This window comes from Triturus cristatus, chromosome 9 (genome assembly GCF_964204655.1).
Source record: "Triturus cristatus chromosome 9, aTriCri1.1, whole genome shotgun sequence".
Classification (NCBI taxonomy): domain Eukaryota; kingdom Metazoa; phylum Chordata; class Amphibia; order Caudata; family Salamandridae; genus Triturus; species Triturus cristatus.
In genome coordinates this window covers 1,034,112,018-1,034,124,148 of record NC_140592.1, presented here as the reverse complement: position 1 = coordinate 1,034,124,148, position 12,131 = coordinate 1,034,112,018, and the positions used below count along the sequence as shown (strand labels likewise).

At 42.6% G+C, this 12,131-nt stretch overlaps 1 protein-coding gene across 32 annotated transcripts in view; it reads right to left on the bottom strand.

Annotated features, from left to right (window-relative positions):
• KTN1 (kinectin 1) overlaps nucleotides 1-12,131 on the bottom strand; it is a 484,843-nt gene that overhangs the window by 153,409 nt on the left and 319,303 nt on the right. For all 32 annotated transcript variants that reach the window (XM_085626790.1, XM_085626798.1, XM_085626810.1 and 29 more), the window contains exons 21-22: nucleotides 4,136-4,173; nucleotides 471-561 (exon numbers count right to left, since the gene is read on the bottom strand). In XM_085626790.1, the coding sequence (XP_085482916.1) occupies nucleotides 471-561; nucleotides 4,136-4,173 (129 nt within the window). The remainder of the gene's footprint in view (nucleotides 1-470; nucleotides 562-4,135; nucleotides 4,174-12,131) is intronic.

Below are 12,131 nucleotides of genomic sequence, written 5' to 3'. Positions count from 1 at the left end.
CTCTTCGACTGACAACTCATAATGGCAATCCTATAAAGGAGGACTGCAACACAGTCTACACAGGCAGATCTCCCCCCTCACTATTTATTAACACCTGCTGCATTCTATAGATCCATAATATCACAGAGTGGATGACCTCTTGCTGCAACCAGAATATGAAATCAGACTGTCAGCATATTATCCATTTCAAAAATGCAAGTCCATCTCTCACAGTTCCATATCTATCACATTACAAAAAGATGTCTCACATAAAACAACCGCAATCAGTAGTGTGGAACGACATGGAAACACCTCTTACATTGGCGCAAAAACAATACTCTTCCAAACACCCACATACACATGGACAAGTGCATCAGCGCCCTACGAAAGGTAGTAATCACTATACAAATATTTTATTTTAATAGAATACAATTCAACATAATTAGATACACCCATCCATGTTTTTGGCGGTGCAACCAAAGACAAAATACCTGGACAGTTTCCTCTTTGTTGGATGTCTTAAGGACTTCCGCTTGCAGGAGCTCTTCTGTCTTTTTAATCTTTCCATCCTTCTCATGGATTCTTCGATAAAGAGACTTGTGTTAATTCGAGACAGAATAGATTGACAGAATAATAATAATAATTAATACACCAATATAGTGCACAGCACAAATTGTTTTTTTTCTAGACGCTGATTAAAGGTTAGACAATTTACCAACACAATAACCCTCATTTCAGCAACCTCGAAGGATGAGAGGCTGAGAAATCGCTGCAAGGTTTTCAGAACTGTGACCCTGAAGTAACACAAAACTACCAGACTGTTGTACGCAAAATAAAAGCAAAACAAATAAAGGTAATGTATACTAAAAAGTGGGATTGCAGCACAGTGCAATAATGTGGTTTGTAATGGTACATTTCTAAACTATTATGTGCTGGAATCAAAATACCTAGGGACTTAACGTGTCAAAAGATTGCGCAAAACAAACAAAACATCTTATACCCTCAGTTTTCTGTAATGTATAGCGTGCTTGATGGTAGGCTGTGTTAATGAGCTACTGCCCAATTATGTAATACTAGGCACTCACTTGCTGAGATCCCCAACGCCCCCCAGGAATAACATGCCAGCAGGGGCCTCTGCCAGTAAACACTAGTGTGTGCAGGGTGCAACTGCGTGGGTGTTGCCATGCAAGCACGGATTCACCAGCAACAACGAGCAACAACTACCAAAGAATTCCCCATAGTGCCAGGTAGTGGCAAATCGTATACTGTTTTATTTGGAACTTCGAGAACCAGTGAATTGACACTGAGGGCAGATTCACAAAGAGCCTTCGTACTCGAGCCAGAGGCTCCGCTGTCATGAAAGGGTCCCGTACTCATGGCGGGACCTCCGCATTGCAGTTTCTCATTGCGGAGGTCCTGCCACAAGTGAGGGCACCCTCCACGACTGCGGGGTCTCCGCCACGACTGCAGAGGCCCTTTGTGAATCGACCCCCCGAGGTCTTACCATTACTTTAAAAACACATCTATGCCCTGAGTGGTGGATGGAAGACCTACTGAGTGGTACTGTGGAGAAAACAAAAGAAATGCAACACCTCGTCTTCCACATCAAAACAACTAACACATCTATCACCCATGCAAGCATGTCATTTTTTGAAAACAATGCAGGTGAATGGAATTTTACTGAAAGAAGTAGGGCAAGGCTGCTGCTGCTGCCCCCCTTGCTCAGTCAGAATCAAGAAGCCCCCCCCAAAAAAATAGGAAAATGGAATTTACTTGAAGTAATGTCAAAAAGACCTTGGCAAAGCTATTCAAACTCCTAAACATCAGAATCATGGAGGAGGGTAGATGTCTTGTCAGTTTTCTTTTATTAAGTATATCGAATTCTTCAGCGCTGGACTACTTAACTCACAGAGTACTGTGACAAAGAGACGCCCAGTGAAGTGGGGAGATGCAGAGCGAATTAGAACATTTGACAGGTGACCAAGTGGAGAGCAGGAAGCTTGAGCCCAGGAGCAGAAAAGTGGGGGCAGGAGTTAGGTTGTTTTGAAGGATGGAAGTATTTAGAACAAGAGCAGGGTGTCAAAAAGACAACCAGAGATACTAGATTGCATTTGTGGGGAGCAACTGAATGAGGTCAGAGTTTGTGAGTGGCTGCTGGAATAAAAGATTATAGGGCTGATGTGTGTCGAAGGGTGTCTGGTGTTTGTTTTTTTAATTTAGTATTTATTAAGGATAACATTTTGTCAGGAAGAACTAGGAGGGGTAAGCAACATCGGGTTGGGACACCACTGAATGGTATATTATATAGGATCTTTAATAGCCTGTATGTGAAGCTTCTCTTATAGACTTACCAGTCCTGTGGTCGAAGCCATTAATAACCTACTTGATTCAGAGAGAAGTACACAAGCAACAGATACACACACACTCCTTATACACCTGTGATCAAGTCCTGTACATCTTATTAACATACTTATAACACATATGAGAGAGGGGGGAGGAGGAGGAGGTAAGCCACCATACACCCTCCTGGGAAGACCAAATTACCACAATAAGTATGGCAGCAGCAGGTAGAATACGCAATCCAGTATTCCTACCTTGAGACAAACATCCTAAAGTCCCATTTGGACGGTCACAGAATTCCTGTGCAAGTGCTGTGACTGGAGGTTGAGTCCGCCCTGGAGGCACTGTCCTTCCAAGATGGAGAGGTTGCCGATGATGAATAATGACACAATTTTGTGTGCGAGGCTTCCTCTTCCATAAGGATAACCTTCAGAAGTTGTTTTTTAACTTATCAAAAGAATTACAGAGCCTAAGTGAGGCAGGCAAGGGAATCCCCACGTTTTGCACCCAAGTAAGAAAAGGAGCAAGGAACGACTGCATAAATCAGATTACTAGATCGAAGAGACCGATTGGGATGATAAGGCAACACCTAAGAAAACAGTCCAGAATTAGACAAGGCTTTATACATTTAGTACAGTGCCTTGAACTGAACAAGATTGCCACATGGGAGCCAATGTAAGTCCCTAAGAAGGTGAGAGACTGAGGAGTGTTTAGTTAGATGTTATAAAAGCTCAGCCGCCGTATTCTGAATGCCTTGTACTCAATTACAGTTTGTCATTTTGTAATATCAAAATACCAAATAGTAGAACATAATAGTCACTTTTCATTAAAAAGAGTTGAGTTTATTCAGATTTTGATTGTCTGATTGTAAACACCCTTTTGTCAGACTGAAATTAAACGCCTCAGAGAATGGCTCGGATATAATAGTCCTTTCGGTAATGGGTAAGAAAATTAACCACCGTAATACATGGCTGCGTCTTCTACTATTTGGTATTTTGATACTAATCTTTTTCAAAAGGTGAGAATCCTTGCCATATCACAATTTGGAAGGATCTCTAAACCCAGAACAGCAATTTCTATTATATCTCGAATCTCACAAATTGTGGTATAAGCCCTGATGAAGTTCCAAAAAGTTGCATCCTTGGGGAACGAAACGCGTTGGCTGTTTTTATGAACTCATTTTGAAATAAAAGAAGAAATTGATAAAATAACAACGGACTATATGCATTGTGTTCGGTGCACCTCCTATAGCTAAAAACAATGCTTTATATCTGTGTCTACCTACCTTCAGACTGTGCAGAACTCTACTACTTGTTAACTACTCAATCTCTCATCCACCCCAACACCCCTTACAGTCATCCTCTGCTCAAGAAAGTTCCCAAGACTAAAAAAGTCATGTCAACAAGGTAGATTCTATGCCTTTCCGGTGGCCACAAAGCAGGACTTTTCATTTACAAAGTGAAACCAAGCTGACAGCTATTGGAACACAGCTCAAAACCTGGTTATTCTTTCAGTAGTTTGTGTAAGTCTTAGATTGTGTTCTGCAACCCCCTGGACACCCTTTGTCTATTTGTTTGCTTTAGAAATTACATAAATAAATAACTAAAATTCCATAAATAAAAATATAGTACAACATAACCATTTCATGTGAACTGTGTATTGTAGAGTTAATAGAGTACTTCATAACTAATAAAGAACTGCTCCCTACAGTAGATGCAGTCAAGCAACTGAGTAAAGGAATTTGTGAGCAACAGGTAAGCAATTTAAAAATGATGAGCTTCTTAAAGACAACATTGAACAAATATTGAATACTTACACTTCTTTAAGCTCTTCAATTAAAGACTTGCGGGAAGCCTGCAAATGCAAATTATTGAGCAAATGATTACTAAACAGTTGTACAAATAAATACTTATAACGACTTTTCATTATGCTGTCTGCTTTTGTTTTTTAAATAAGTTACTTCATACATGGCATACATTTTAGGAAAAAAGGATAAAGTTATTTTTATGCTGACTCAGTAACGCCTGGTTCATAGATTCTATCACATTATTTACCTGCATGTACTGATACTCTGTTATGTTAGTACGCATTGTTTGAGTGTACTCAAAGGGTCCAGAGACACTTCGCATTAGGGAAGAATCCAGGTAAATAACAAAGACAATCCACTATAAGTCAAGCAGGCATGTTCAAAAAGCAAAGTTTCAAAGGCAATCTAAATCAATGTAATCATTGTTCCATAAGTATGCCATCTTGAAGGGATTTCCACAGCTTTGCAGTACAGAACAAAAATATACTTTCACCTGTCGTCTGGCTGCACAATCTTGGGATAATTAATAAATTAGCTGAAGCGAGGTGAAGAGTCCTCCCAGGATAATACCTACGTAGGCACCCTTTGAAAAAAGCTGACGTGTCTCTTGATGAATCTTGACAATATTTGTTGACTCACTGGAAACCAATGTAGCTTCTGCAAAATCATACTGCTGTGAACAAAACAAGATGCTTCTGCCACCAACCTGACTACTGTGTTCTTTACCATTTGTACATTACAGAACTTTGGGTTTCCCAAATACAGGGAGTTAGGGGAGTCTAGATAAGAGCTCATTAAAGCAGTCAGAGCCATATGCTTGCTACCATAAGAAAGAAAAGAACCTACTTTCTAATGTGAAAGGTATAGGAGGAGACAACTGCAGAAACGTGAACTAATAAAAGTAGCTGACTACATTTACTGCTGAACCCTTCAGACATTTGACCAGTGATGGTATATTTTCCAAACTCAGCTTGAGTTTGTTGCTTCCACTTCACTGCTACATAAAAACATATTTTGTTGGAATTCAAGGTGGGAGGAAGGCGTGTTACCAAGGCGAAGTAAAATCTGAGTGTCATTAGCATGTATGTATGATCAAACGCCTTACTCCAAAAAGGTTTTTGCTAATAGCACTACATATACGATGAACAAAAGTGGAGTAAGCAAAGATCCCTCAGGTACCCCACAGGTACCTTTCTGTGACTACAGAGTACAAATATTTTACTGCTTGGAAGCAGCAGGACAAAAAAGATTTAAACCACTGATCAGCACACACCCACAATGCCTAATGCGTTCTACAGCCTAAAAGGAATGTAATGGTCAACCGTATATCGAAAGAGGGCCAGCTTGATCAGGGCATTTATGCGAGACAAATCAAGGCCATATATCAAATCATCAGGAATGAACAGAAATATTGTTTTAGCATTGTGGGTTCGGGGAAAACACACTGGTGTGTTAGCTAAGCACCTATTAATTTGGAGATAGTCAAACAGTTGTTTTTGCAACATGTTCCACTAGAACTGTAAGACACCAATGGCAATAATGAAATAGGGTTATCAGAATTGGGAAAAGTGAATAGTGGGGGACTGATGGCTTGACTAAGATAATTGAAAACTGAAACTGGACAGGGGTACAATGGTGATCCACATTTAACTGAGAGAACTGAGCTAATTAGCTCCTCAATAGAAGCAAATTGGTTCATCTGAAGTTACAACCATTCTTACCATCCAGTGGCTGGACCAGAAACAGCTTTGATTGCTGATAATAGAGCAGTGTCCACCATCTACTAAGCATGTGGCATCTTGGCTTAACATAGTGGATGTGCATATATTTACCAAATCGCCTTAAAAAAGAAAAGCAAAGTACACTCAACGACTGAGCTGCGTCTGATGTTGACAGTGAGATAAATGTTACAGACAAGGTGTACGAAAGTCAATATTAAGATAACTTTATCCTACGCCAATGTTATTTCTGTCACCCATTCTCCACCTTGCGATAGATTCAAGGCAGAAGTCAACACACAGATTCCTCAGAAATAACATGCTAAATTGTTCTTTAACTTAGGATAAAGCCTCAATAGCATACCTGCAGGAGAATGCATGTGGACCACCGCTCCTAGACACCTTAGAAATGTCCCAAACAGGCCAATGTCTCCATAATACCAAACAGATTACTTAAGCTCTGGTGGGGTGAGAATAAACACTTTATGGAGGGTGTGTCCCCTGAAAAGTATAGCAGGATGCAATCCACAATACAATGCTCTTCCGAGCTGCAGATTGGCTGGCATAACTCCCTCCAAAGATCATGAACAGTAGGTCTGTAGAGAACAGAGGCCTGATTTTGTGGAGCAGCCAGAATATATTATTCCAACTAAATTGGCAAGAGGCATTTTAGACAGCCCTTCACAGTACAACTAATAGAACTGCAGGGCCTCACAAAGGGGGAAAGATGCAGAGTAACAGGTGTTCGGAGTGTCAGACCCTACAAGCACTGGCCTGCAGCATTACCTGCACTCACAGCCACCTCACATTCTTCAGAACATGTGGGTTCAAAGACAGTGGTGGAAACATGCACAACATGTCGAACTCCACCAAAGAAAGTCTCCAAGAGATCCTCAAGGAGGAAAATAAAGGGAGCAAAAGATGGGAGACAGAGTTTTCAGCAGTGAAAAAAAGGATGAAATAGGACAAAAAAGGCATGCCCAAGTGGGAAAATATTTTCTAGAACTTACTACAAATATAAGTGCAATTTCTTGTTGTGAAGATGATGCGGGTCAGTTTGTACATCCTGATGCTGAGAGACCCTGCTGGATGGATGTATACATGTACCTAGCTAGGACGCAATTGAGCACTGTACACTACATGGGAGGGGGGAGACAATCATCTGATCGTGAGCATCAAATGTGACATACACAAATTCATTCTACACACATTACATTTCACATTTTGTTAGGCACAGAAACTTGGACTGTCTCTCTGCTATCCCCTTGTGGGAGCATTTATAAGAAGACCTGAAGTTGTATTCAGACCCAAAAGCAGCAGAGACAGATTTACTGAGCAGGGTCCCACACCTTCCTTTGCTAACAACTTTGCAGCTCCACAAAGAATCAATGTCTAGGGGCTCTAATGATATGATACGAGAGGCAAAGCAAGTGCAGAGACATTGCAAGAGCCTACAGACATAGGCACAGAAGAAGACAGCTGATGCTATCCCATTAAACATTATGATCTCTTCTATCAATTTCTGGCAGTAGGAGAATGAGCAGCCCTTGATCCTAGTAGGTTGAACTTATAGTTTGGAGATTTAACAACTAATCCTGGTTAATCAAGTACTTATGAGACATAACTTTGGTTTATAAGCTATAGATAACATAAGACATTGGGATGGTAAACTCTGTTAGGATTTAGATTGCTCAAAAGGGGTGAACCCAAAAAGGAGAGCGAAAGGAAATATAATGTCACACCTCCTCCTAATTTGCTAATATTGTGACTGAAGTAATAATGTCACCCTAGATTAGTTGCATTTCCAAGTTGGGCGACAGAAACACCATGCATTGAGGTGGTGGGCAGTTCTGGGCCAACAGTGCTATTGTGTAGGGGTGTGGAGATGTTGAGTTTATGGGACAGGTTCATATTTTGCTGAGTGTTAAAATGGCAGTTGTCGAGATGAGGTAAGGTGAAAGTGATGATATCATCACACAATTACACAAGATATCTGAACTGCAGAACGTGCAATATCAATGGCCTTTGGAGCAGAACAAAAACGAGTAATTGAACCAATGCTATCTAGTATGGCACAGATGTAATCCTCATCAAAGACGAATCCACAGAATAATATTTGCCACCTTATTGGTTGTGGGAGACACATATTACGAAACTCCTTGAACGCCTCAAATTCAGGATGGGACTGGACGGCACCGTTATTGAATGGTTTAGGTCCTTCCTCCAGAATCGCTCACAGAGAATCCTAATCAATGGTAACTTATCCGCTTCCTCTCCGATTACGGTTGGTGTCCCCCAAGGACCCTCTTCAATCTCTACCTTGAACCGCTCACAGTTGTGCTACGCACCGCCAACATCGCCTACCACATGTATGCGGACGACACCCAAATCTACATTAAAATCTCTTCTCCCGAGGACATTCGCTCCCTGAATGAGGTCTTGAGAGTGACCGTTCACTGGCTCTCCTCTAACCAGCTCAAACTGAACGCTAATAAAACAATTTCTTCTCATCTCCCCACCAAAAACCAATCCAGACATTCAGGACTGGATTAAGGCTATCGCAGCGCTAAACTGCCCTCCTACCATTGTGGACTCTGCTATATCCCTTGGAATAACCCTAGACTGTAGCTTGAATATGCGTGCCCATTTCAACTCGATGGCCAAAACAGCAAGATTTCACGTGAACTACCTAAGACCTTTCCTTGACACACCCGACCTAAAAATTGCAACCCAGGCATTAGTCATCTCCAGACTCGAATATGGTTGCTCTACCCTCGCAGGTCTACCCAAGAACTCTCTGGCACCATTGAAAGTCTGCCTCAACGCCACCGTCAGACTCCAACAGGCTCAAAGAAATTCAACCACATCCCTCCACACCTCAAAGCAAAGCTCTAAACTGGCTCCCTCTCGAAGCCAAAATCTAACTTAAGCTGGCTTGCATCACACACAAAGCTCTTTACGCCAATTCCACAGCCTATCTCGCCCAGAAACTCGTGTTCTCCGGAGGAGCCAGAACTTCAAGGTCCGCCAGTGACATGTTGCTCCTACCGGCACGCTTGCGGGGGAAAAAAAACCGTACAATCGGGTCTTTTCTGGGGCCGCCCCAAGAATATGGAACTCACTTCCACCCGCCATCAGAAGACTTCCGTCTCGGACACACTTTAAAAAGGAGGCTAAAACTTTCCTGATGGGCAAATTCCTCTCTTAACGCTCGCAGTTCAGTTACCTTAGCGACTTTAGTTTCTCACTCTTGTATGGTTTTATCCACGGTGTACCGGATGATACTAGCCTGACACTACTTGACATCCTACACTGGGTTAAAGGCTACATTATTGTATTATTGTTCTATCTTTTTGATCCCTATTGTGTCCTTTATGTGCTATTGATTACTCTTTTTATTAATGCAGCTACTGTTTTACCCCTTTTGTATCCACCCATCCTAAGTCCAGTATTCCACCTGTCAATTCTGTAAAGCCCTCTGATACCCTCACAGGTCTGGTTCGCGCTCTATAAAACTCAAATAATAATAATAATAATAATATTTGTGTATCACTCCGTCTATTCCTCAGGTTATAAGGTGGTGGCTATTTTGCCTGAGGAAGATGGCAGGTTTAATGTGAGGTGCAAATCCATCCTCCCTTCTCCTGGAACTAAACATATGCTAATTCTAGTGAAGAAAACCCTCCATCTGCACCTGCGGTTAATGAAAACTCAGGAGATATAGTGACACATTGATTACAGACATTATAGCTGAAGATGCCTCTAGATTAAAGGCTGGCTCATCTTATCACCCCTTCCGTCGCCCTCCCATTCAAACAGGGCTCGAAGCCACACCTGAAACTGAATGTACAGTGGCTGGGTTGAGTTCTACCTCCAAAACTAGGCAGAAGTCCGTTGCTCTGTCCTTAACCTTCAGCGGTGGCTGTTGCATCTTTTCTGTGTGCCTATCTTTTTCGGTTGTTTAAAGTGACTTAGTCTGCACCCATTTCTGTCCTGCATCTGACTTCTGCCTTGGCGGACGCTTGCTCTAGACCTGGCCTCCCTCTAGACTTCGGACGCACCCCTTTGGTGGGACCGCCTCTGACCTGCTTCCAGCATACAGCCTGGCACATGCCCCCCTACACCGGGCCTGAAAAGCTTACTTGTTTCTTGGCGCAACCTGCACCTTCTCAGTCTTTCACCCCGACACCCCAGTGACACAAGAAATACAGTGCACTGCGGGGCCTAGGTGGATGAAATTACCTGCTCAGCTGCGATCAAGAGAAATAATTGTGTAATGACACTAATCTCCAAACACTCAGGCCCATCAGTGATAATGAGGGTAGATAGCTTGTCACCGTGTCCAGTAATGTCTCTATATATGGAAGCATGTATGTATATGGCATTTCTATAGCAAGAACCGAGCCAAAAGGCAGCAGAGTGCCGTGCATGGACAAAGACAAGCAAAGTCAATAAATAAGAGAAGATTGTGATGTTGTATTCTTCATAGGAGGCGAGTCTTCAACTCCTTCCTGACTTGCAGCAGCACTGGGGCTGTCCTGATGGATACGGGGATTCTTGTTCAAGATCCTGGGTACACAGATTGTAAAGCCTGCTGTTTTTTTTTCTTCTTTTTTACACTTATTATTTCTACGAACAAGAGGGGCTGAGAGAACTCAGAGCTGTGAGACGTGGGCACATTAATGGAAAAGCCCAAGTCGAAAAGCAGTGACTGAAGTATGTGCAGATGATGCTACACCATCTCCCCAACCTGGCTTTGAGCAGCCAGTCACCCAGGTGTAGGAATGTGGAGATCCCTGACCTTCTCTGATGAGCCTCTACAAATGCCAACACGTTGATGAAAAGCAGAGGTGTCAAAGTCAGACCAAGTAGGAGGGTCATAGACTGGTAGTGAGAAGACCCTAGCACAAAGTGCAGGTACTTTCTGTGCGGCTACAGGATCGGTAAGTAAAAATACATGACCTGCAAATTGAAGGACACCATCCAGTCTTCCACTTCTACTGCCGTGAGAACCTGGACCACAGTCTCAACAGTATCTTGAAATTTTCCTTGTAAAAGTAAAAGTTTAAAAACTTGAGGTCTAGGATTAGACGAAAAATGCCATCTTTCTTAGGAACCATGAAGTTACCAGAGTAGCAGCACTATCCATTTTCCAGATCTGGAACCAAGTTATTTCACAGCTCTTTTGTGAATCAAGGCTGCTGCAGTATGGTCTTCTAAACAACTGTGGCGGGAGGATTGATTTGGGGATGGGTCTGCTGGAAGAGGAGGGTGTACCGCCTTTCTACAATCGGAAAAACCCACGGATCCAATGTTATATCCTTCCAGGCCTTAAGACAGGAAGATACCCATCCTCCCAAGGGTTGCACATGCGCCTTTGAGATGAAACTAAGGCTGCTTCCCAGATGGTATAGGAGAAGAAAAGAAGGAGGCTTGCAGGGTTTGACGGTTCCTTTCTTTGCTTCTGCCATAATACTGGTGGAACTAAAGATCCTGCTGCTGGGAAGGCTGGGAGGATTGGCGTGGTCAAAAATGAAATCCCATTGGACAGCGGCCACATTTTCAGAACTGCCTATAATTTTTGCCGTCGAAAGGACGCCCAAACCTCTCCAAGGTGGTGTCAACTTTATCCCCGAAGACAAGGGCTCCACTGAAAGGTGTATCCATCAATGCCACTTGGATATCTCCTAAGAAATCAGTCAAACTAAGCCGGAGTGTCTACGGAAGGCTACTCAGGAGGTAACTGCAGTGTCCAGTCCAGCCCTAATAACTTGCTGAGGGGCATCGTGGGCCACTTGTGCAAATGCTCCTTAAATTAGTCCAACACATTTTAGGCACTACTGTCACCATGTGAATGTGTATACTGTTCCTGAGAAAGCCACAGGCATTCCAGAGACAGGCTGCATAAAGAGAAATAAACGTTCCAGGTAAGGGTACACTTATAGACCATGTAGGTTACCCGTGCCAGTCTATATCTTCGAATGTATGACGTTACAACGTGGTCTTTACACTGCAATACGTTTACAACGCAGTTATTACAACGCAAGTCGTTACAACGACTTGCGCTAGAGGCGCTGGACTTAGGAATAGTATGCTTTACTATTCCAACTCCAGCCTACGTAACAGTAGGGAAGGTGTTGGAATAGTAAATCATACTATTCCTTAGTGGATTGCGCCATCCAGCGCAAGTCGTTGTAACAACTTGTGTTGTAATGACCACATTGTAAACGTATCGCGGTGTAAAGACCGCGTTGTAATGGATGTCTCCCATATCTTCTTGTCACCAT